This window comes from Halichoerus grypus, chromosome 3, assembly GCF_964656455.1.
Source record: "Halichoerus grypus chromosome 3, mHalGry1.hap1.1, whole genome shotgun sequence".
NCBI lineage: Eukaryota > Metazoa > Chordata > Mammalia > Carnivora > Phocidae > Halichoerus > Halichoerus grypus.
Genome location: NC_135714.1, coordinates 180,592,839 through 180,618,420, shown reverse-complemented (window position 1 = coordinate 180,618,420; position 25,582 = coordinate 180,592,839). Strand labels below are relative to the sequence as shown.

Here is a 25,582-nt window from a genome sequence, read left to right as displayed (position 1 = left end):
AGCCCGTGTCGGGCTCCCTGCTCAGCGGGAAATCGGCTTCTCCCTCTCCCTCTGCTACTCCCCCCCCTTCCTGTGCTCTCTTTCTCTCAAATAAATAAATAATCCTAAAAAAAGAAAATCAGAAGGAAAATACATTTATAGTACCGCAAAATACCTACATATAAGTAGACCCACACAATTCAAACCCATGTTGTTCAAGGGTCAACGGTACTGTGTCCTTTCTTCAACATCCACTCTAATGAGGGGACCTACAACGTGCCGCCTTGTGTATCTTCACGTGGCCCAGTGCTTTGTGTAGTAGAAGCCATGCTGCCCGATAACCTCACAGGCTAGACTCATCTGGGACCTGATGAGAATGAAGACCGCAACTTGGAAAAGGTTACTTGCATGTTGGTTTACTATGGACCCAGAAAAAAAGCAGGGCAAAGGACACCTAAGATAAAAAACACATGGTGTTAGAGTGGATCTAACTAGAAGTGTCTCCCCTGTTCCTTACAAAGTCACACCCAAAGTCTAGGCTCTACACAGAGTAAGACAAAACCAGGCCGCCAGAGCCCAGAACCGTGGTCCACTACCTTTTAGGTGGTTGACAAAGAGATGAGGAGGAGGAGTTATGTCAGTCCATGTTTGGGTTTTTAGACCCTATTTTCTTGCTGCAACAGTTACATAACCTAGTTACTAATGTGGTATTTTTCTTCTGATGACATTGGACCTACTCACCAAGTCAGCAAGCTGGCCATGGCTAACCAGAAAGACATTCAGTAAAAGCTTGAAGAAAGAAATCAGTAGCACTATGTCACTAATGAAAACCATGGAAAAATTTAACTAATTTACCTACTTGGTGCAAGCTAATGGAAATAAAATGCTAAAAACCTAAGTGATTTCTAGACTGTTCTTCCAACTCAACCATTAACTTTGCTAAACGCTTCTTTTATACCTCTGCTCTTAATCTATAAAAATCTCTTTTTTCCCCCTCCTAAGGCCTTAAGCCTACTTAAGGTAGCTCACTGTTAGCATGTAATCTCCGATGTGAAATATCTTAGAAAATGACCTCTTAGCTATAAATCCCTAATAACAAATTCTGTAAGAAGAAAAGGCTAGGATTTTATTTTATTTTTTTATTTTATTTTTTATTTTTTTTTAAGATTTTATTTATTTGACAGAAAGAGACACAGCGAGAGAGGGAACACAAGCAGGAGGAGTGGGAGAGGGAGAAGCAGGCTTCCCACGGAGCAGGGAGCCCGATGCAGGGCTCGATCCCAGGATCCCGGGATCATGACCTGAGCCGAAGGCAGACGCTTAACGACTGAGCCACCCGGGCACCCCAAGGCTAGGATTTTATTTTCAGATTTTTGGAAATAGTTTTCAGGAAAAAAAAAATGACAAGAGCACATAAAAAACTTGAAATCATTCATTGAACTATGAACTCTCAGCAGAGGAAGAGACTTTGAATTCCTCTCCTTCTGAAAGCAGAAATCACTGCCAAAATGTCCCTCACTCGTGTAAATCTTTCCCAAGTTTGATGTACTTCACCTCATAAAAGGAACATGATTTTTAATCATTTAAAGCAAAAGAAATAAAGTAGGAAAGCGGTCTCTCATGTCACACGCTTTTGGAGAAAGGTCACATTGTTGAAGCAGCTTTGCAATATGCAGACCTGCTGTCATCTTCATCTATAAAAATCAGCAAGCGATAGTCATTCAAACACCTTAATTAACTGTACTTCATATAGTTTTTTAGCTGGGAGGAGGCTCAAACAAAAACAAAACAGAACAAAACAAAAAACCAGCTAGCACAGAGCTGCCAATAAAAAAATTAAAAAAAAAAAAACAACTTTAAAATATTGATTACTGTGAGGTGCAATCAAATGAAAATTAACCCTGGATGACAAAACAACTTTCTAATTACATAAGTCCTACTACGCACTGAAAATTTCCACTATCAGAATTTCCTGATTACAATAAAGAAATACATAAAATGGGAACGGTGTTAAGTAAACATGGTAATTTGGTTCTTTTTGGGTCTCCTGGTCCAGCTGCCCACCATAAAAGTCTCTGGGTTTTCAACGAAGCGTGACCAGTTCTTCTGAAGAGGTAGGGTGAATAGCAACCGTGTTGTCAAAGTCAGCTTTTGTTGCTCCCATTTTAACCGCAACAGCAAAACCCTGCAGCATTTCATCACACCCGATTCCTTGCATATGGATCCCAACCACCTAGGGAGAGGGGAAGAAAAATTCTTAAAGTAGAAGTTTTTATTAGGTAGATGAATACGTTTTTTATTTGTCATGCGAGATACGTGGTATTTTAAAACCTCAAAAACACCTGAGTCTCTCACCTGGACATGGCAGAACACAGCCTACAAGGTCCTACGCCGTCCTGCCTCCATGTCCCTCCCCAGCCCACCCTACACAGCCCTCCCCGCTCAGGCTCTCCCCTCTCAGGCCCCTCTGGCTTTCCTTCTGTGCCGAGTATTCACCATGCTCTCTCCTTTGCACAAGCTGTTCCCTCTGTCTGGACAATTTTTCCTCCCCTTTTGAGTTAAAGCCCATTCATTCTTCCGAGAGCTACACTTGCCTTCCCAACCAAGTGAAACTGTCTATCACGTGATCGCTCGGTACCAGTATCTCTCCTTCATGACTCTTACAACTACAATGTTCTATTTATTTGGGGACTAGAAAATTACAGCCCATCTTCCCTGCAGATTTTAATCTCTACACAGAGGGAACCTGCCTATATTTGCTTCCTGCTCTCTCCATATGACCAAGCAAAAGATGGCCCTCAGGAGGCCCTTAGTCCATACACACTGGATGACCGCACGAAGGACCATTAAGAGACATTTGTTTCATATCGCATCTTCCAGTTGTTTCTCAATCACTTGAAAACTGTATTAATGTTCCACCTCCAGCAAATTTTTTTTTTTTAAGTATTTTATTTATTTATTTGACAGAGCGGGAGAGCAAGAGTGAGCACACAAGCGGCGGGGGGAGGGCAGAGGAAGAGGGAGAAGCAGACTCCCCGCTGAACAGGGAGCCCGATGCGGGACTTGATTCCAGGACCCTGAGATCATGACCTGAGCTAAAGGCAGACGCTTAACCGACTGAGCCACCCAGGCGCCCTCCAGCAAATATTCTCAGCAGAGTGAGAAAGTATAAAATTTAGCCACAAAAATACTTTGGTTAAAAATAGAGCAAGAATATACTACTGAGGGGCACCTGGGTGGCTCAGTCGTTAGGCGTCTGCCTTCGGCTCAGGTCATGATCCCAGGGTCCTGGGATGGAGCCCCGCATCGGGCTCCCTGCTTGGCAAGAAGCCTGCTTCTCCCTCTCCCTCTGTGCTCCCCCTGCTGTGCTCTCTCACTCTGTCAAATAAATAAATAAAAATCTTAAAAAAAAAAAAAAGAATATACTACTGAACTCTGTACTTACCATGATTAGGATGGTAAATTTTATGTTCTTTTTTTTTTACAATTAAAAAAAGTATATCTCAATTTAAAACAAAAAAGTCCCAAACCATACAGATTTTTAGATACTGTGATCTAAACTAAATTTACTAAGTTTTGGGGGATGGCAGGAACTTTATAGGATTCCTCTCCATATCCCAGTTCTTAGTCTTTGGTAGTCTGTCAGGTAATATTTATCAAATGAATGAAAAAGGGCATGAAGAAATAACTGATAAGAGAGAAGTAGAGACCTCACTGATTCAATATCTGGACATCTTATCCTATTCAGGAACATTCAGGGCCAAAAAACAGCAACTCTTGTTTTGCTGCCAACCCACTTACTTTCTTTGCTCTGATTCTCTGCTTCTGTCAATCCTCAGTGACGCTGATTTCTATAATCCAGGGACCATGTCTTGTGGCTTTTGGTTTACAGGGTCATGAATCAGATACAGACTGTGCTCTTTTTGACAAGAGAAACTGGAAACTACACCTGAATCTTCAACTAAGCTGCTGTCCCTTCCCAGAGCCATGTTCCTAGAGCATATTGCTATGTCCCACTGTAATATTTAATTCAATTTGTAGAAAAGCCCCATAGGTTGGCCTAATACCCAAATAAACCTATTTAAAAATTATTTTTTTAAAAACCTGTTTAAATTCAAACCTGTCCAAAATTTAAATCACAATGAGATACCACTTCTCATCCACTGGGACAATTATAATAAAAGACAGTAACAAGTGTTGGCAAGGGGGTGGGGGCACTGGAACCCTCATGCAGTGCTGAGGGGCACGTGAAAAGCATGCAGCTACTCTGGAAAACAGCCAGGCAGGTCCTCAAAATATTAAACCAAAACTAGATAAGTGATATCTCAGAAAATTTTTTATTGAATAAGCGCTCTCTTCTTCAGATTGGTTATGTTAAATCTAAATTTATCTTCCATTAAGTTCTTACACTTACCAGTATTTCCGAGGGGCCTATCTATGCTAACCTATGGGTCAATGACAGTGAGCTTTTCTGTGGTTTTCAACGTTTCCCTATTTTTTTTTTTTTTTTAAGATTTTATTTATTTATTTGACAGAGAGAGAGAGAGACAGGAGAGAGGGAACACAAGCAGGCGGAGTGGGAGAGGGAGAAGCAGGCTTCCCGCTGAGCAGGGAGCCCGATGTGGGGCTCAATCCCAGGACCCTGGGACCATGACCTGAGCCGAAGGCAGACGCTTAACGACTGAGCCATCCAGGCGCCCCTCCCTCCTATGTTTTAAAAGCACAAACATATGGAACCTTTCTTTTTATTTTTTTAAAAGATTTTTTATTTATTCATTTGAGAGAGAGAGACAGAGAAAGCACAAGCAGGGGGAGAGGAAGAGGGAGAGGGAGAACCAGACACCCTGCTGAGCTGGGAGCCTAACGTGGGGCTCGATCCCAGGACCTGGAGATCATGACCCCAGCCGAAGGCAGACGCTTAACCATCTGAGCCACCAAAGTGCCCCTCTTTCTTTCTTTTTTAAAAGATTTTATTTATTTGAGAGAGAAAGCGAAGTGAGAGAGAGAACACGAGTGGGTGGGAGGGAGAAGCAGAGGGGGAGGGAGAAGCAGACTCCCCACTGAGCAGGGAGCCCGATGTGAGGCTTGATCCCAGGACCCCAGGATCATGACCTGAGCCGAAGGCAGATGTTTAACTGAATGAGCCACCTAGGTGCCCTGGAACCTTCTTTCTTAATGAAATATTACAAAGAACCCCAGTATACGCAGGCAGATAAAAGTGGGACTGCACCAGTTGAAACAGAGAAGGCTTAACTTTCCTTGGTCTCCCCACCCCACCAAAATACCTCCATCCCTGCAAGTCTGAAAACATTTTTTGGCTTACTACATTTTCCCCATACCTTTTCCTCTGCGGTGGCGCAAACCATTTTCATCACACATTTTGTTTTCCTTTTGGTAACGGCGTGATACATCGGGGTAAAGGTGGTTGAATAGGTCTTCACATCTTCTTTTCCGTATTTATAAATGGCCTCATCTATAATGCACAGGGAAAAAAAGCATCTGTCAAAAACCTAAACAATTCCACTGAGCTATCAAAGAGAGAGATGGCCAGAAATATATAACCTGAGTCAAATCATGAGAAAATATCAGAACTACAATGAGGGACACTCTGTAACATAAATGCTAATGTCATGAAAGACAAAGGAAAGGCTAAGGAATTTTGTCTCTCGATTAAAGGAGACCAAAGGGGTATGAAAACTAAATACAATGCATCATCCTGCACTGAATCCTGACCTTGGGGGAAAAAGTGTTAAAAATGACATTATTTGAGGGGCACCTGCCTGGTTCAGTCAGTGGAGCATGTGACTCTTGATCTGGGGGTTGTTTGAGCCTCACACTGGGTATAGAGATTACTTAAAAAAAAAAAATCTAAAGAAGAAAAAAAAGAAAAAAAGGACATTATTTGAGAGAATTAGCAAAATGTGAATAGTTTTGATAATATTGTATGAATTTTTTTTTAATACCTTTTTTGTAAACTGAAGTATAGTTGACATTATGTTAGTTTCAGGCGTGCAACATACCAATTCAACAATTATAAACATTGCAAAATGCTCACCATGATTAAGTGTAGTCACCATCGGTCAGTATACAAAGTTATTATAATATTAATAACTATATTCGCTATGCTGTGCTTTTCATTCCCATGACTTATTTATTTTATAACTTGAGGTCTGTACCTCTTTATCCCCTTTACCTATTTTTGCCTATCCCTGCACCCCATATTTTATCAATTTAAATGTTGTCTTTTGAAAACCGTAGCTTATGTAAAGGAATGGACTCGTTCCTAGGAAATAGATACTGAAGTGTGTGTGTTTATGCGTGTGTGTAGAGAAAATTATGGTAAAGCAAAAATGTTATGGGTATACATAGTCCTTTGTACTCCAGTAGTCTCCTATTATCCACAGGGAAAACATTCTAAGATCCCCAGTGGATGCCTGAAACTGTGGATAATACCAAAGCTTATGTATACTACTTTTTCCTACACATGCATACCTATGATAAAGCTTAATTTATAAGTTGGGCACAGTAGATGAACAATAACTGATATTACAAACAGAACAATTACAATACACTATAATAAAAGTTCCATGAAAGTGGTCTCTCTCAAAATGCCTTATCATACTGCACTCACCCTTCTTCTTATGATGATGTGAGGTGATGAAATGCCTGTGTGAGGAGGTGAGGTGAGTGATGTAGGTGCTGTGACCTAGTGTTAGGATACTCCCGACCTCCTCACAGTAAGTCAGGAGGATCATATCCTTCCAGACCACAGTTGGCCGCGGGTAACAAACCACAGAAAGCGAAACCGCAGATAAGGGGAATTACTATATTTTTGCAACTTTTCTTTAAATTTGAAATTAGTTCAAATAAAAAAAGCTAAAAAAAGGCAAAGAGACACACAGGGTGGTGTGGGGAAAAGGAATTCTACTCTCCAAGTGTTGGCAGTTAGGGAGGAAACGAATTGTGGTAAGAGGCCAACCAGAAAGGAGTGGAATTTAGGGAGTGAAGGGAGATTTAGTCAGCACCTTCCCCCTGCAGTCAGGGGGAAGACAGAAACTATAAATCACCTTTGTTTTTAAACACCTACCTTCCGTGAGTCCCACTGTCCCAATCGGGGGGTGGCTGAAGACAACCGTGGGGATGTTGTCATAGTCTAATTTGGAATCTTCTTTGCATTCAAAAAGTCTATGGGCAAGCTTTCGGCCAGCAGCTATGGCAACTACAAAGATATTTGTAAATCAGCGTCTCAGTTTATTGCTCACTTTAAAACCGCAGAATTGTTCTAAGCATTCCCTCATCTGGCTTAATGTACTACTTCTGACAAAGTTTTACGCCAATGCTCATTATAATATCTAGGTCACTATAATGAAGACATACCAATGCCTTGTTAACAATTCAAAACTATCATCTTATATGAATTCTGTACATTCTATTAGGACAAAGAAAGGGTGAGGGGGCTTATTTACTAGTTTCCAATCATCTGGCAGTTACCTACTTAATTAGGATATTAGCTTTTTGATACAATATTAATGAAGCAAACTATATTAGTTTTGACCAACTACAGCTCCACTTTATAACATTATGCATTTCACAGTATGGGTTTTTTTTTTCCTTTGATTCCCTAGAAGGCCCCCCAGCCTCAGCCTCTCTATCAGGTACATTGTGGCTCCTCCTCCCTGGCTGGTCCTGAAGGATTAGGGCTCTCATTGGCAAGGATAAAGACCACGATCCTGGGTGGTGAATGACCCCACACTCTCCCTTACTGTCCAAGGGGATTTCTGGGCCCATTTGGTTCTGGTGACCAGGGTCTCAGACAATCACCAGTTACACACTTAGTCATATTGCTACTGACTTGACAGAGTAAGTTTTTTTTTTTTAAGTCAGGGCCCAACGCAGGGCTTGAACTCACAACCCTGAGATCATGACCTGAGCTGAGATCAAGAGTCAGACGCTTAACCAACTGAGCCACCCAGGTGCCCCCATAAGATATTTTTTAAGTTTATTTATTTATTTATTCTTTAAAGATTTTTATTTATTTGACAGAGAAAGACACAGTGAGAGAGGGAACACAAGCAGGGGGAGTGAGAGAGGGAGAAGCAGGCTCCTGCGGAGCAGGGAGCCCGATGCGGGGCTCGATCCCAGGACCCTGAGATCATGACCTGAGCCGAAGGCAGACGCTTAACGACTGAGCCACCCAGGCGCCCCTTTTATTTTTTAAATGATTTTTACTTCTTTTTTTTTTTTTAAGATTTTATTTATTTATTTATTTGAGAGAGAGATAAACAGCATGAGAGGGAGGAGGGTCAGAGGGAGAAGCAGGCTCCCTGCTGAGCCGGGAGCCCGATGTGGGACTCGATCCCAGGACTCCAGGATCATGACCTGAGCTGAAGGCAGTCGCTTAACCAATTGAGCCACCCAGGCGCCCACTTCTTATTTTTTTTTTTTTAAAGTTTATTCTCCTTAGCCTGTTTTTATCTCCTATTTAGAAAAAATGCCTATTATTCAGTAAAAGCATCAGTTAATAATTTTGTTGATTTCAAATTGACAGCTTTTTCCCAAAATAAGGTATCAGTAGGATACATAAGAAATTTTCTTTGATATAATTTTCAACGATTAGATTAGTTATCAAGTTTTTGAAACTTTGCTTGTTATTTTGCTTTTGTTAAAAGAACTTGCAGAAGGAGCTAAAAGGCTTTGGGTGTGTGACTGCAGTAACTTTCCATTCTGAGGAAAGATCCAGCGCCATTCTAGAAAGGCTGGTGAGGTACCACCGGGGCACAGAGTGAAAGCAGATGGAGTGATGTCGCTAATAAAAGTGGGGAAAAGGGGCGCCTGGGTGGCTCAGTCGTTAAGCATCTGCCTTCAGCTCAGGTCATGATCTCAGGGTCCTGGGATCGAGCCCCACATCGGGCTCCCTGCTCTGCGGGAAGCCTGCTTCTCCCTCTCCCACTCCCCCTGCTTGTGTTCCCTCTCTCGCTGTCTCTCTGTCAAATAAATAAATAAAATCTTAAAAAAAAAAAAGTAGTAATACTTTAAAAAAAAAAAAAAGTGGGGAAAAAAGCTTGAAATGGTGCCAGTTAACTCAGAAAGTAGGTTGAGGTATGGGATTATGGGAGTTGGGTCAATCTTGGTCATTATAATAAATAATCAGGGCGCCTGGCTGGCTCAGTGGGTAGAGCTTGCAACTCTCAGTCTCAGGATCATGAGTTCAAACCTCACGTTGGGCATGGAGCCTACTTAAAAAATAACTTAAAAAATACGTATACACAAATAAAAAAAACCTTTAAAAAAAAAGACTAAATAATCATGTAAGAATGCCACTCTAAATTGCTTCTTCCCAAAGCCACTTCCTTCCACTGTCACCACATGCAACTCAGATTCTAACTTACAGCTTCTTCAGAAGGTGACCATATCATCTCTATAACAATTTTAGTCTTCACTAAAGCCCTTTTAAAGTCTTCTAAGGAAAAATGAATATTATTCAGAAAACATCAGGTACCAAACTACTTCAATATACTATTATTTTGACAGCATTAAGACATTCATCCTTTTAACTTTACTTAAGCTGATTGGACTGTGAAGAGCTGAATGGTTTTATATAACCCACAGAGCTTCCCTTACCCAAGAAACGAGGAAAACAGTACCTGGAGTAAGAAGAGCTTTTCCACACACGTCCCCAACTGCATAGATGCCTTTTATGCTGGTATTCTGGAATTCATCTACTATGATATGACCTTTGTCATCAGTTTGAATCCCCTAAAAAAGTGAAAGGCTATCATGTCACTATTTGGTCTATCTACCAAAAAAGGCAAACCAAATCTCTGTATCTTCATTTCAAGCACCTCTTCAGCCCGAATCTTTAAAAACCACAACACTCAACCACAAGACGAAAAACATCTTTTTTTTTTTTTTTTTAAGATTTTTATTTATTTGAGAGAGAGAGAGCATGAGTAGAGGGGGAAGGCAGAGGAGAGGGATAAGCAGACTTCCTGCTGAGCAGGGAGCCCGACTCGGGGCTCGATCCCAGGTCCATGGGATCATGACCTGAGCCGAAAGCAGACACTTAATGACTGAGCCACCCAGGTGCCCCAATATTTTATTTTTAAAATGCTGAAAAATACCTTTTATGAACTGAAAAAATAATCCACATGGTAAAGGATATTATTATTAGAACATAAATCAAAATGTTACACGATGCGCAAGAGGTTCCATCAAATATATAAACCACAAACATAAAATAATCCTATTATTACTTGTAGAGTAGTAAAGCGTATCAGGAAAATCATCAAAATCATCAACAACAGCAGCTGGTTAACATGGACTGAATTCATACTACAAGCCAGCATCTAAACTAATTACTTTGTGGGGCGCCGGGGTGGCACCCCACAAAGCATGCTGCTCCCTCTCCCCCACCGCTTGTGCTCTCTCATTTTCTCTCTCTCAAATAAATAAAATCTTTAAATAAATAAACTAATTACTTTGCATGCACTTTCTCATCATCTACTCTTCTCTATAACCCAGTGAGATAAGGACTATTTTTATTCCTACACTAATATGAAGCAATTGAAACTTAAAGAGTAATTAAGCTGCTTGCTTAAGGCCATGCAACTGGTAAGTAACAGAACTAAGACTCAAAATCGGGTCAAACTCTGGGACCTAGACCCCAAGCTAGGTAGACAGTAGACTTGCCTTCAAAATCTGGAAGAACACCTCAGAATGTTAATTATAACACTGGTAGATTGGCTTCATATCTGCTTCCAACCCCAAGTGCCCAAAATGTTCAGGATGATTGACACACCCAGCAATGGAGATTAGTTTGCAGATGATAAGAAATAATTACAGGACTTTAAGGAGCCAAGTATCACTGTAAAAAGGAAATCTGTAAGAAAGAGGCTACTCAGGGCAGAGACCTGATCTAGGGTGATCACACTAAAAAGGTAAAATAATTTTTTTTTCAATTTCAAAGAAGCAATGGGATTTGATGACAAACTGGATGCATGGATAAAAAGGGAAAAAAAATCTAACAGAACCCACCAAAGTTTAGGGGGGGCAGGGGGTGAGGAAAATAGGACTGCTAACAGATTCAAGAACGCTTTGGTTAGACTAAGTCAGCTTACCACTTTGTTTAAATTCAGGCCACTGGAGTTTGGGTCCCGCCCAATGGCCCATAGCAGGCAGTCAACATCTGGAATTGTGGTCAAGGTGGGTTTCCTACCAGGAACTGAAGTAATCATGCACACTTCCAAGCCTGAGGAAGTCTTTTTAACTTCCTTGACCTATTGGCAATGGAAAACAAAAAGGAAATTAGAATTCTTAACATTTAAAAAATCTCCACCAAATCCTACGCGTGGATCCTTCATGCTGACACATTCACTTTTGCCCAAATGACGCCAACACCGCAACTCCTAGGAGCCAAGACTGTTTCCTAGGTTGGCCGGAATTATCCAGCCAACGGCCAGAAATGTCTGCTTGTGTCAACACCCTAATGCTTCAGCTTAAAAACAAGGTTTTTAAACTGTGCTTCTTAAAAATCGTGATAAAATTTTAAGTCACAAATCTAAGCACAGTGATTGGTGACTGAAGGGTGGGGAGGATACCGGCTGCAGCAGCATCACTAAGAACCTTGCTCACACCTCATAGTCGATGTTTCTCCTGGATGTTCTTAATCAGAACAGAGAGGGGGTGAGAATCAGGTCAGAAGAGCTGGATGCACACAGTTTAGTGCAGATCCCAAGGGGTTCTGACCCCACTGCCAGGTTATCACTTTCACATTCACAAAGCAATTTCACATTTATTATTTTACTTGATGGGGCCATCACTGAGAGGGTGCAGCTCTAGGGACCAAATTGCTTTTGCAAACCTAATGCTCCAGGAAAACTGAAATTTAGTGATTCCCTAAGAAGTAGAGTACTCTGTAATTCTGTGCATTTGCAGAACTCAAAAGGGTACACTTTAAAAAGATTCCATAATATTATTCCCTGAAAAATAAATATAAACCTCAAAAATAAGTATGTTCAATGAGGCATTTGAGCACAAAAAAAAATGAGCTGTAGTTCTAACTAAATTCAACTACCAGATTTCTAATCCTTTATACCTTGACTTTACTCACATAATTGAGAAATATAGCTTCTTAGGATAAAGAAAAGAATTGGTAACTCTAGAAAGGATACATTGACTGGGGGAGACATAGAGTTTGTGTTTATTAAAAACTCGGGTGGAACCAAAAGCAGAACGTGATTCAGGACACACAGAGCTTCGAAGAAGGGCTGTAAGCATGCTTGGGGCTCAGCCATACCTGTGAGTACTTCAGGACCTCTATGCCAGAATTCTCCAGCTCTTCAGTGCAGTTTGAACTGATAATTGAATCAAAATTTCTAAGTACCTGTATACAAACAGAGGCACCAGAGGGACGGGTGGTGGGAAAGGAATAAAACTTGATTAAAGATAACGTTACAAACTTGGGAGCCAAATATCAGCATCCTCCCTATCTCCTCTTTCATTCATGGCCATATTGTAAGTGGAGTTTTAATCTATTTTCCTACATCACCCCCAATGTCTGTATTATGTCTGATTTCACCAACTCCTGTTTTAGAGTTAAATAGACAGGCAACCTTCAGGCTTCTACTCTCTTCGCCATGTCCCTCTCCTCCCGAGCTTGCAGCTTTTCTCCATAATTATGTCTTGGGACCAGAAATTCTCCTTCCCCTTTCAGTATTTCCAAGGCAGGTTCCACTCTGGTATGATTCAAGGGAAGATCTTGCTAGCAAAATCTCCTTATCTATGCAAAAAAAGTCAAGACATGGCCTTGAAGAGTTCTTTGTGATAATCTGCATGCAACAAATCCCAGGCAGGGTGAAGATGGGAGGTCATGAGTTATTCATAAGAAAGTTCTAGAACAGACTTACACCACGACAGGAAAGAGGAGGAGAATTAGGGGGGTTGGCAAGGGCAGGAAACCCAAGGACATGTGCAAATGAGCTGATTTTCCAAATGCAGGAATTATCCATTCTGTTGATAAACTGCTGCAGTTTATTTACTTATTTACACATTAAATTAAGGCTATCTATCCCTCTGCCTCTCTCCTTCCTTCCAGTTTGCTGGATATATTCCTGTGATGCAAAATAACATAACATTAAACCTAGAGGAGACATTACTCAAAATATAAATCTCCTGCAGGTGAATTATATGACAAGTCTCAAAGCCAAAGAGAAAGTTCCCTCAAGTACATGTTGACTGGGGTTATCAATTTCCCTTGTCTCCCTCTATTTGCTCAAATAATCAAGAATTAGAATCATAGCATTTGAATGGTTAGGGATCTGATAAATCCTGCCCCTAAAGCACTGAATGACTTGTCCAAATCACACGCTTGTTAAGGTCAGCCAGATTCTTAGGCCAATACTCTTATCATTGCCCGGAACCATGTCTCTGAAAGCTCCGATACTGTACCAAAACCCAGTGGTACTATCATGACTAATCAAAAAAACATATAAAGTAACACTTCAACAGGTAATGACATGGAGGCTGCATTTGAGCAGAAAGAAACAGCTGACCCTTGAACACGTTTGAACTGCATGGGTCCACTTACACGCAGATTTTTTTTTTTTTTCAGTAGAATACAGTAAATGTGTTTTCTCTTATAATTTCCTTTTTCTTTAAGTAAGCTCTACACCCAATGTGGGGCTTGAACTCATGACCCTGAGATGAAGAGTCGCATGGTCTACTCACTGAGCCAGCCAGGCGCCCCTCTCTTATGATTTTTTTTTTTTTTTGAGAGAGGGAGAGAGACTCTTCAACAGGCTCCATGCCCAGCATGGAGCCCGATGCAGGGCTTGATCTCGCAACACTGAGATCATGACCTGAGCTGAAATCAAGAGTCAGACGCTTAACCAACAGAACCACCCAGGCGCCCCTCTTATGATTTTCTTAGTAACATTTTCTTTTCTCCAGCATACTTTAAGAATTTGATATATAACACATATATGAAATACATGTTCACTGTTTATGTTATTGATAAGGCTTCAGGCCAAGGTCAACAGTAGGCTATTAGTAGCTTTTAGGGAGTCAAAAGTTGCACTTGGATTTTCCACTGTGCAGGGGGTCAGCACGCCTAACCCCCAAGTTTTCAAGGGTCAACTGTACTGTCCTGGGCTTTCTAAGACCTTAGCTGACTCTCAGTTATGATGCTAATTTGCAGTCACAAAACTTTGCTTGGCCTTAATTTCTTCATCTATAAAATGACATTCAATAAGATGATCTGTAAGCTTCCTTTATTATTATTGTTATTGTTTTTTGTGATAAAAAATACTTAACATTAAATTTACCAACTTAACCATTTCTAAGGATACAGTTCCTTAGTGTTAGGTCTCTTCACATTGTTGTGCCATCCATCTCCAGAACTTTACTTCTTGCAAAACTGAAACTATACTCATTAAACAACTCCCCACTTCCTTCTGCCCTCAACCCCTGGCAACCACCATTCTACTTTCTATTTTTATGAATTTGACAACTCTAGATACCTCATATAAGGGGAATCATAAGATTTGTCTTTTTGTGACTGGTTTACTTCATTTGGCATAATGTCCTCAAAGTTCATCCATGTTGTAGACTGGGTCAGAATGACCTTTCTTTTAAGGCTGAATAATATTCCATTGTACAGATATACACATGTTGTTTATTCATTCATCTGTCAATGGACACTTGGGTTGCTTCCATCCCTGGGCTCTTGTGAATAATGCTGCCATGAACATAGGTGTGCAAATATCTTTGATACGTTTTCTTTTAATGCAAACCATGTAGTAAATTTTTTTGACTGAGTGTTATTAATCCAACACTACCTTCTGATCATGTGAAATTGATTTCCAGAATAAGAAATTAACCTGACAGTCTGTTTAATTTAACAAATATTTATATGTAAGCCTGCATGTTTCCTTTTAAGGCACTTGATACCTACCACTTCATGATGAAAATACCAGCCAGTCTGATCCAATCAAAATCATTATCCAGTGGCAGCTCTAAGGACATACGGCCCAATTCAAATAGCTTCTATGCAGTTCCACGCAGAATAAACCAACTGACCTCCACATGCTTTACACCGTAGTCTTTAATATTCTCAGGGTAGATTTTTTTAAAAGGTCAAGCAAAGGGAAGGGAAAAGGAAAAAAGGACAGAATTTACCTTATCATGCCGTATCATTAGTGATGTCTTTGAGCCCAGAGCGGAAAGAATCCCAGCTATCTCTACAGCAATGTAGCCCGCACCAACAATGACACTGCGGCTAAAATTAGAGATAGGGTTAATATTTTCAAATAAACTTTTTTGGGAATAATTTTAGATTTATGGAAAAGTTGAAAAGATTGTACAGAGGTGTCCTATATACACTCTGCCCAGTTTTTCTGCAAGTTAACATCTTGCCTAACCACGGTACACCCGTCAAAACTAAGAAATGGACGTTGGTACATTGCTATTGACCAAACTCCAGGCTTTATTCAGACTTCACCAGTTTTTCCATTCATTTCCTTTTTCTGCTCCAAGATTCAATCTTGGATACTGGATTGCAATTTTATTTTATTTTATTTTGTTTTATATTTTCTTAAAGATTTTTTTTATTTATTTGACACAGAGAGAGAGCACAAGTAGGGGAAGCCACAGAGGGAGAGGGAGAAGCAGACTCACCACTGAGCAGGGAGCCCGGTGTGGGACTCGATCCCAGGACCCTAGGATCATGACCGGAGCCAAATGCAGACGCCTAACCGACTGAGCTACCCAGGTGCCCCTCACATTGTAATTTTATCCCTTTGTAGAAGGGAAATATACTTTTAGTTATTAAAAGTTCTTCAGCCTCGGGGTGCCTCAGTGGTGCAGTTGGTTGAGCGTCCGACGCCTGGTTTCGGCTCAGGTCGTGATGTCAGGGTGGGGATCTGGGGGTCATGAGATCGAGCCCCACACTGGGGTCCATGCTCAGCACAGAGTCTGCTTAAAACATTCTCTCTTCTTCTCCTTCTGCCCCTCTCCCTCATACTCGTTCTCTCAAATAAACCTTAAAAAAGTTCTTTAGCCTCATTTCTCTAGAGAGGAAACAAAAAAACCTTTGAAACTAGAGATGATTTTTAAATTTTATTTATTTTTTTGAAGATTTTATTTATTTAACAGAGAGAGACAGCGAGAGAGAGAACACAAGCAGGGGGAGTGGGAGAGGGAGAAGCAGGCTTCCTGCGGAGCAGGGAGCCCAATGCGGGGCTCGATCCCGGGACCCTGGGATCATGACCTGAGCCGAAGGCAGACGCTTAACCGACTGAGCCACCCAGGCTGCCCCCAGAGAGGATTCCTTATGAGTGACCTTCATACCTAAAACGAAAACTGGCAACACACTCACCAGGATTCTTCCCTGCTCAGAACTTCTCCTTGATCACTATTCAATTCTACCAATCTTTGCAGTAGGTTATAGGCCAATTAAAGCAAGCCATTTAAGTTATAGGATAGATCTGAATTAAAAGTAGACTTCCTGCATAAACTTCAGTCTAAGAAGGCATCTTCAACACTAGGTGAATGCTGACGAAGGTCTGAGTCAGTGGTGGAGAAGCTGATCCTGGCCCTAGAGAAATGAGGATTACTTCCATGCTGCAGCCTGGAGCATAAATGCCCCTTAGCTGGAGCTGCCCCGTTCAGGGCTGGGGTTCTCTAACGCTTCAAACACGGTCCTCTACCATTGCTACAGTGCTAGGATAAGAAGCAAGCAATCTGGAAAGAGCAAAGGAAACCTTTCTTAACCACCTTCCAAAGGTAAGGTATCCATGTGGTGAGTCTGCCATCAGAGGGGTCTGGTCTAGACAGGGGACGAAGTATGAACCCAAATAGCTGCAAGTCAGCTTATCTTACAACCCAGGATTTGGAAAGAGAAATGTCTACATAGTCTGGAAGGTATGAAATAGCTCTTCCATCTCGGCCTCCCTCTTTCCTATTATATTTGACCTCTTTTCCTTTCTTGAGGTCATGAGATCAAGCCCCGCTCAGTGAGGCATCTGCTTCAGATTCTTTCTCCCTCTCCCTCCCCTTCTGTTCCTCCTCGCTCACACACGCTCATGCACTCTCTCTAAAATAAATAAAATCTTTTAAAAAAAGAAAAAAATTGTTCATTCATTTCCTATGTTCCCAGAGTCTTTTGTCCTAACACACATAAATTCACTTATTAAACTTGTATTGCTAGCATTTTAAATATTTTAAAATAAATGATTTTACTTTTATACAGGTATCTATAAAGAAGCTTCTATGAGGGTGAGTCTAGAATTGACTTGTATCATCCAAACATGACAAGTAAGGACCACATTTCTGGAAACATTCTCACATGTGTCATCATTCAACCCTAAAACCAAACAGGACAGGGAGGATCATGAGGGAAGAAAAGCGCTTCTCTGACGTGGCTGCGTGCCCTGCAGACAGCAAATCTAAACAGACTGTGCTTCTCTTGAAATCAGGAGGGTGCCTGCTCCGAATATCTTCATGGGAGGTTTCCACCGCAGCTATGAAACTCAAAGAAGCCCTCTTGCCCCCGTTTCACCGTCTGTGGCTCCAGGTGAATTAAGGTAAAGGTACGGACAATGGATTATTAGTCACCCTCTGTGAAGGTCTTTATAAAAACACAGGATTAAGACCTCCAACGGGAGCGGCAGCGTTGAGCAATACTGATTCCAGAGCGAGTGCTACTCAGAGGGAGATAAAGACCAGTCCTGAGCCAAACGGCCCCTACTCTAGCTCCTAGGTATCCTCGCCTATCAAGAGCGAAAGGAGGCTCCCTGCAACCTCGAAAGCCCGCAAGTGGCAGCTTCTTCAAATTGGAGAAACGATCTTCCTCAGTAGATTCTTTTTCTATATATCTAAATCCGTGACAGACGTTTACTAAGGTCCTTTGGACAAACACACGTAGAGGACAAATTCAGAAAAGCTCTCTTTTGTGAAAGTGCCAGAGCCTTCATTTATGGAGATTCTCTCTGCACTAGCTGCTTTGGAAACCAGAATCAGTTACTTGAGACACATCATCAGCTGATGCTGTATTAAGGTGAAGAAAGAAGATGGTTTTAGGGCTTTACTATTTATTCTTCAAAACCACCATGTATTTGATTCTGGTCCTAAAAACTGTAATGAAAGATCTGAGTCAGGGGGCGCCTGGGTGGCTCAGTTGGTTAAGCATCCAGCTCTTGATTTCGGCTCAGGTTGTGATCTCCGGGTTGTGAGATCGAGCCCCGCGTTGGCTTTGTGCTTAGCGGGGAGCCTGCTTCTCTCCCTCTGCCCCTCCCCGCTCTCTCTCTTTCAAATAAATACATAAATCTAGAAGAAAGAAAAGAAAGAAAGAAAGAAAGAGAGAGAGGGAAAGAAAGAAAAGAAAGAAAAGAAAAGAAAAGAAAAGATCCATGTCGTTCCCTAGGATATTAGTGGATGAGATACCCAAGGTCATAAAAAGAGAGGCAGGTGAAGAAAATTCAAGGAATGCCTGGATTTAACGGCTGGGAGGGGGAGGTAGTAGAAATGTTAGCAGGAAAGACTGAGGAAGAATGAACACTGAGGTTGGGAAGGAAACCAGCTTACCCAGGCAATTCTTCCAGCTGGAAAAATCCATCACTGGTTATTCCTAGGCAGGCACCTGTGTAGGAAAATGCCATACAGATCACACAGACTGAGCTTTCTCTTGTAAAACGGTATCAATATTTTGTGTAGGACCCAGATGCTTTCTCTGCCATCACATACTGTTTTGACAAGTTTTGTCAAAGTCTCCACTTGGGAAACTGCCAACCCAGTCTTCCCTGAGTGCACATTTCCGTTTTCTCTCTAGAAATAAAAGCAGTGACGACTACCTATTACATTTCTCCAAGGAACTAAGACCTTCCTGGCTCTTGTGAAGAGACCCTGCCGGCTCTGCTTCATTCTCCTGCCCCCTAATGTAGACATGAACCCCTCAGCTCAGCCTTGGCTCTCTTCTGTGTTTTTCTCCAAAGGTTTAAGCCAGCTCTCCCCTCACTGTGGAGGACTTCCAAATATTCCAGTTTTGACCTCCTCCCCAAGTTCCAGTCCCAGATTTCTAACTGCCCTGCTATATATATAATTCTACTTTGCTTCAAACTCAGTATGTTTAGAATTGAACCTAAACTTTATGTCCCAACCGTATCCCTCTCTCAAGTTTGCCACTTCAGTTAAATGGACCACCTTCCACCAATAATCCAAATGAAATCCTGAGTTGTCAATCGAGGATTCCTTCTCTCAATGCCCCCCACAATATTTCATCAATTAATAAAAACATTGCACTTTGCCAAATTCGAGGTGCCATGATTAAAGGACACATCCAGGGATGCCTGGGTGGCACAGCTGGTTAAGCGTATGACTCTTGGTTTTGGCTGAGGTCATGGTCTCAGGGTCATGAGATCAAGCCCCACTTCGGGCTCCACCCTCAGTGCAGCGTCTGCTTGAGATTCTCTTTCTCCCTCTCACTTCCCCTCCCACTTGTGCTCTCTCTCTTTCTCCCTCTAAAATAAATAAATAAATCTTTTAAAAAAAATAAAGGACACATCCTGATTCCAGATGTGATCAATATACTTTTTTTTTTTTTTTAAGATTTATTTATTTATTTATTTGACAGAGAAAGACACAGCGAGAGAGGGAACACAAACAGGGGGAGTGGGAGAGGGAGAAGCAGGCTTCCCGCCGAGCAGGGAGCCCGATGCGGGACTCAATCCAGGGACTCCAGGATCATGACCTGAGCCGAAGGCAGTCGCTTAACCAACTGAGCCACCCAGGCGCCCTCAATATACTTTTTTTAAAAATGTGTCCTGGAATCCATGAAATCCAGCAGCTGAGTCTTCCTTCTGAGGCTGTTATGCCTGTTCTCCTCTCTAACGCCTGGCCCGCTGCAGTGGCTCAGTAACCGTCTGCAGAACTGAGCTTCTCCTTTACGGGTCAGATGCTGATGCTGGGGTTCAGAACCATATCATCACCTCCCCTCCCATACATTCTACTGTGACAGCTTTCTATACTGATCTCCCTCCTCTGTGAGTCACTGTCGCATTAGTTTTCTAAAATTATCACTTAGATCTTGTCACAACCCTATTTATAAGCCAACAGTTATTTGACCCAGTTGTCGCGAACTCTAGAGATTCCTTCATTTGACTTTGTAAGTCTCCACAATTGGGCCTAACCATCTTCTAGTCTCCGCTTAATGAATGTGCCCCCAGAACTTCAGTGCTGGAAAAACTGGTCAAATTGGCTGAATGTCTTTCCAAGACATCTTTATTACTCACTGGTTCTTTCGGTCTTCCTCTTCCTCAGCACGTATCACTCAATTTGTGAACCCTTTTCCTGGGAAGTCTTTTTGGTTGATGCCATCCCATAGTAATCTGTCCCACCTGTGAGCACCCCAAGCCTCACTGTCTGGAAATAACCTTGGAACATTGACTTTTTATTTTATTTCTTTGCATTTGTTTTTATGTTTTAAATTAATAAATGTATATATTTTAAAAATTTAAAAAGCACAACAGAGCATCTAGTGAAAAGCAGAAGTCTTCCCACCCCTGACCTTTAGTCCTCTCCTTAGAGGAAGTCAGCATGACAGGGCTTTGAGTATCTTCCCAGAAATATTCCAGTGCATATGGACAGTCCCCCTGCCTTTTGAAAAAGACACAAATTGTAGCATACTATACACTCTGTTGCACACCTTGCTTTTTTTCACTTAACATTCAATCTTGGAGACTGTTTCATATTAGGATGCTTATGTCCAATCTTTCAACTAAATTTTAAGGTACTTGAGAACAGTATCTTACTATCTTTTACGGTAGTTGCTCTTGACCTTTTGGGGGTCATGAACCCCCTTTAAAAGCTGGTGAAGGTTTTGGATCCTCTCCCCAGAGAGAACAAAATACATAAATGCATATACACTCAAAATTTCCCATATAAATTGAGGTTGGTCATGGATCTTATGAGGTCAATCCAGGGAGAATACAAAATTTGTATAAGCTATGATCACCGCCCAAAAAGACCTTATAATCTAGTTGAGGAGAAAGATTTGAACCATGTTTCTTATGTGAGAATAAGGCAGTATGTTCATGGCTTATCCCTGTGTGCATAAAATGCAAGAGCGAATAGGACTATCTGAGATTCCTTACTGCTTTAAATTTATAATTCTCTGTGTGAGAGAGAAAACTATGCATACGAAGAAGGTTTAATAGGTCATTAAGTCACATCCACACAAGATTTCAATTCCTTGAACCAAACAGTAACTACAGAACATGTCTTGTAAATAACAACCCATGTGACAAATCCAGGCAGGTGACCATCTCTGCCATGCTGTGAAGGAAAGGAGGAGATTCTTTGCTGATTTTTCTCCCTGTGTTACCTGTAGGATGTATGGGCTTGGAGCTGGAAAAAATACCTTTCTTTGCCCCATCACTAGGTACCAGTTAAGCCAATTACATTTAGGCTCTGCAGAGACTTTCTCCTATGGCCATGTGGCCTTGTCCAAGAGAAAGAACTGGAACAGATCCCCTAGCATGGCTTGCAAGGCTGAAGACAACAGTAAACTCCACCTGACTATTAACAACAGGTATTGCCTTGAGAAGACTCACCGGGAATCTGGCTCTCCTGAGGACGGGAGGGCACACCACCTGTGGCAATCAGGATGTGAGGAGCGGTGTATTTGTTCCCATTGACCTCTACTGTGGGCTCGGGATCACACGTGAACGCTGCGTGGCCATGGATGATTTCTATATGGGACTGGAGAAGGGACCGTGACATTAGCCTGTGCTCAAGATACAAGAAAAACACCAGGGGCAATGTATCAGCTCTTTCCATTTCTCTACAGAGGCTATCTGGATTCGAGGTTTGCTGATGCCAAGACAACTCTCTAACGTCTGAGTTTCGGCAAAACATCTGTTGACACTCAGGTAAGGGGATTGCCATTTGGTGGGCCGTAAGAAGAAATAAAGACGCTATCTTGGGCCAAAATCCAGAGACCAAAAAAATATGTGCCAGTCACCTGCACAGGGAGAAACCCTACATCCCTGTCCCCAGGAGTTTAGGGAGAAAGTCCTCCTCACTTGCAATGCAATCACACTGAAGAATGGTGTGTCTGCAGGAGGGACACAAAGCTCAGAAAGAAAACAGGATAATGGTGAAGGAAGTAGAGGTGAAAGAGGAACACTCTGGCCAAGGGAGGAAAATGCAATGCTTCTGTTTTCTCAAACAGAACGGAAGAATACCACAAATACCACGACAATGAAGTTCTGCACTAGAGATGTTGAGAATTCAGACTCTGGCACTCTCCATGCCGGGGCCTCCCTTTAGGGGAATCAGAGCAAGCTTCTGAAGCCATGATACGTGTATCGGCAAGCAAATGTGGGCAACTTACCAGGACAACGGAATCATGGGAGCTTGATCACAAAAGAGCGTATTTCAACATTTCGGAACATGTTCGGTTCTGATTTAAGTTATTTCCTCCTTCCCAAACAGCTCTCCAGGCCTGCTCTACAGATGACCTGCTTAACCAAGCTGAATCAAGATCAGTGCCAGAAGCCACAAGAAAAACCTCCCTCAGGAGAGAATGGTTTTCCACAGAGGCGTATGGGTCAACTGCCAATAATAATCATGTGGGGGAGGAACCGATATAATTTTTATTTGCATTTCCTAAGATACTTGACAGAAAGTTTCCCTTCCTATTCACAATTTCTGGATCGACTATAAGTAATTTCTCTCCCATAAGGTCACACACAGTAAGTTCGACTACACGCCAAGATTTGTGAATATTTAAAAAAAAATGCTGTTCCCTGAGTGATTTTCTAGCTCTTCCGCAGAAGTATTTTCGCTCACTCCATTTTTTTAAAAAAACTGATGTGGGTGTTTTAGTGTAGCAAGTGGTACCTCTATGCTCACGTCTAACGGTCTTAAAATCTCTTGTCAGCAGTGTAGAGGGGACAAAAGGCCCCCAAATACTTCCCTCTTGAATTGGGGATTAAGGTCAGAAAATATCACCTTCCAAAAAAATAAACCCAATGAATAAGAATCAATATAAAAATATAAGAGGTTAGCCATTTATAGAAGTAACTCAACCCTAAAAGTTGGCTTATAAACAGGCTGCCGATGAGATTATGCTGGCCCAAATATCACCAACAATCTACTGATCTAAATACAATCTAAGCCCTGCGGAAATCTTAGAAACTGCAAAGTGAAATCACAAAGGCAAATGAAGGGCGGTGGGATGTATGCTGTCAAGAAAAGGACAGATGGGGACGTCTGGGTGGCTCAGTCGGTTAAGTATCTGCCTTTGGCTCAGGTCATGATCCCAGGGTCCTGGGATGGAGCTGCCAGACAGGCTCCCTGCTCAGCGGGGAGTCTGCTTCTCCCTCTGCCCCTCCCCCTGCTCACTCTCTCTCTCAGAGAAAAAAAGAAAAGAAAAAGGACCGATGGATGGTGCACCATTTGTCAATGTCTCCAGCAGCCCCGAGTGGAAGGAGTACAACATTTAAGCACCAAGGCAGAAAAAGCCTCAGACTAGCAAAGGACAATATATATTTGCTGAAGGTAAACATGCCTTTGCCCAATGTTCTTGATCAGACTTCATTCACAAAAAACAACCTTCTGAACCATAATTTGCTCTCTTGAGTACATCTAGCCACCAAGGTCAAGGTTCCTGTGAGCAAATGAACAATGGCAGCTCTCCAGCCAGGCAGTACTTCCGATGTGAATTAATAAGCTGGAGCATTGTTGTGTAAATCAGTCTCTTATGTTTTGGATTTCTGGAACTAAGTGGAGGGCCAGACCTACTCAAGGGGCAGCCATTACGAGAGACCGGGTCTACCAATCGTAGCATGTGCTGCCCACTCTGTAGAAAAAAAGACTGGCCTTCTGAGTCAGGGACTCGCTCTGGCAGGTCTACCTCAAAATCATTAACTGCAAAAGAAATAAAAGAAACAACAAGAGATACGTGCAAAGGCTATGTTTTTGTCTGGCCAGATGGGTAGCACAGTCCAGCAGAGAACAGCTCCCTCTCCAAGCTCCAAACCCAGCACACTCACCTTGGTTAGATTATTTTGATAGATGGTATTCAGGCGGCTCACATAGGCATCACGCTTTTCCTTTATGACACTGTAATGAAACTTGAGTCAGTACTGAGAAACAGGATTCTCTTCTTTCAGTTAGTGACTGGGGCATCTGTCCCTGAACACCCCTATCAGCAGCGAATCACGCACACGGAGAGCCGTCAACAAGATCCCTATGAGTGAGTATCTCTGAAGGCAGCTGTCCCTTCCCCTGTGTCCACCTGCTCTGCCATATGTGGAGAGCCCTCATTCTACTCCAGGGAGGACGTTCAGGTGGAATCCATGGTACGTAACTTTCTTTCTGCCGAAAAGACAGGAAGAGCTGCTTTGGCAAGTGCCTAGTACTTAGCAGCCATTCAGTAAATAGTTGTTGAATAAATGAATGAATTTCCAAAAATCTGAGGGCTCCTAAAAGCTTATGGCAGTTCCTTAAAAAATTAAACATAAAATTGCCATTTGAGGGGGCGGGGTAGGGGGAAAAAAAAAGGAAAATTAAAAAAACAATAATAAATAAAATTGCCATTTGACCCAGCAATTTCACTTCTAGGTATAGACCCAAAAGAACTGAAAGCAGGGACTTGTAGATCAATGTTCGCAGCAGCATTATTCACAGCAGACAAAAGGTAGAAACAACCTAGAAGTCCAATGAAGGTTGAATGGATCAACAAAATGTGGTATGAACACAAGGGAATATTTTTTAGCCTTAAAAAGGAATGAAATTCTGACACGCCACGACATGGATGAATTCTGAAAACATTATGCTAAGTGAAACAAGCCAGACTTAAAAGGACAAATATCATATGAAGTACCTAAAATAGGCAAATTCGTAGAGACAGAAAGTAGGATAGTGATACTAGGGGCTGGCGGGGAGGGGAGATGAGTTATTGTCTAATGAGCCCTTGTTTCTGTTCTGGATGGTAGAAAAGTTCTCGAAATGAATGGTGTTAACAGTTGCACAGCAATATGAATATACTTAATGGCCCTGTATTGACAACTTAAAAATACCTAAAATGGACTTTGTGTGTCTTTGAAAGCCATTTTATTGAGGTAAGACTGACATACAAAAAACTGTACATATTTACACATTTACTGTATACAACCTGATGAGTTTAGAGAGAAGTATACACCTTAAAACCAGCATCACAATCAAGGCCACAGATATATCCATCACCTCCAAAACTTTATGTTATATATATTTTACCACAGTAACACCCTGCCAAAAAAGTTTGCAGCTCATTTAATTATGAAAGAAAAATATTTATATTTGTAAATAGAACCCTCTGAGCATTAACACTTACCGCCAATTGAATTTACTCTCACAACTTTGAAAGCCATAATCAACGTGATCGTGCATGAATTCAGAGTGGACAGCTGTGTTCCACATTACCTGTAAAAAAAAAAGAAAAAAAAAAAAAAGGTAGCCACAACAGTAGTATATGAGTCCTGAGGAAAGAAAGAAATCATGCACGAAAGGGAACTACATAATAGCAGATAAAAATAATGAACTTTAAAATAAAAATAAAACTAAACAT

General features: G+C 41.6%; 1 protein-coding gene across 3 annotated transcripts in view; it reads right to left on the bottom strand.

Annotated features, from left to right (window-relative positions):
• Nucleotides 1–1,318: 1,318 nt before the first annotated feature.
• GSR (glutathione-disulfide reductase) overlaps nucleotides 1,319–25,582 on the bottom strand; it is a 40,506-nt gene continuing 16,242 nt past the window's right edge. For all 3 annotated transcript variants that reach the window (XM_078069651.1, XM_036107086.2, XM_036107087.2), the window contains 11 exons: nucleotides 25,349–25,437; nucleotides 24,027–24,096; nucleotides 21,582–21,729; nucleotides 18,559–18,613; nucleotides 15,154–15,253; nucleotides 12,275–12,361; nucleotides 11,097–11,255; nucleotides 9,624–9,735; nucleotides 7,067–7,198; nucleotides 5,319–5,452; nucleotides 1,319–2,212 (listed from right to left, as the gene is read on the bottom strand). In XM_078069651.1, the coding sequence (XP_077925777.1) occupies nucleotides 2,063–2,212; nucleotides 5,319–5,452; nucleotides 7,067–7,198; nucleotides 9,624–9,735; nucleotides 11,097–11,255; nucleotides 12,275–12,361; nucleotides 15,154–15,253; nucleotides 18,559–18,613; nucleotides 21,582–21,729; nucleotides 24,027–24,096; nucleotides 25,349–25,437 (1,236 nt within the window). In that variant the 3' untranslated portion in view covers nucleotides 1,319–2,062. The remainder of the gene's footprint in view (nucleotides 2,213–5,318; nucleotides 5,453–7,066; nucleotides 7,199–9,623; nucleotides 9,736–11,096; nucleotides 11,256–12,274; nucleotides 12,362–15,153; nucleotides 15,254–18,558; nucleotides 18,614–21,581; nucleotides 21,730–24,026; nucleotides 24,097–25,348; nucleotides 25,438–25,582) is intronic.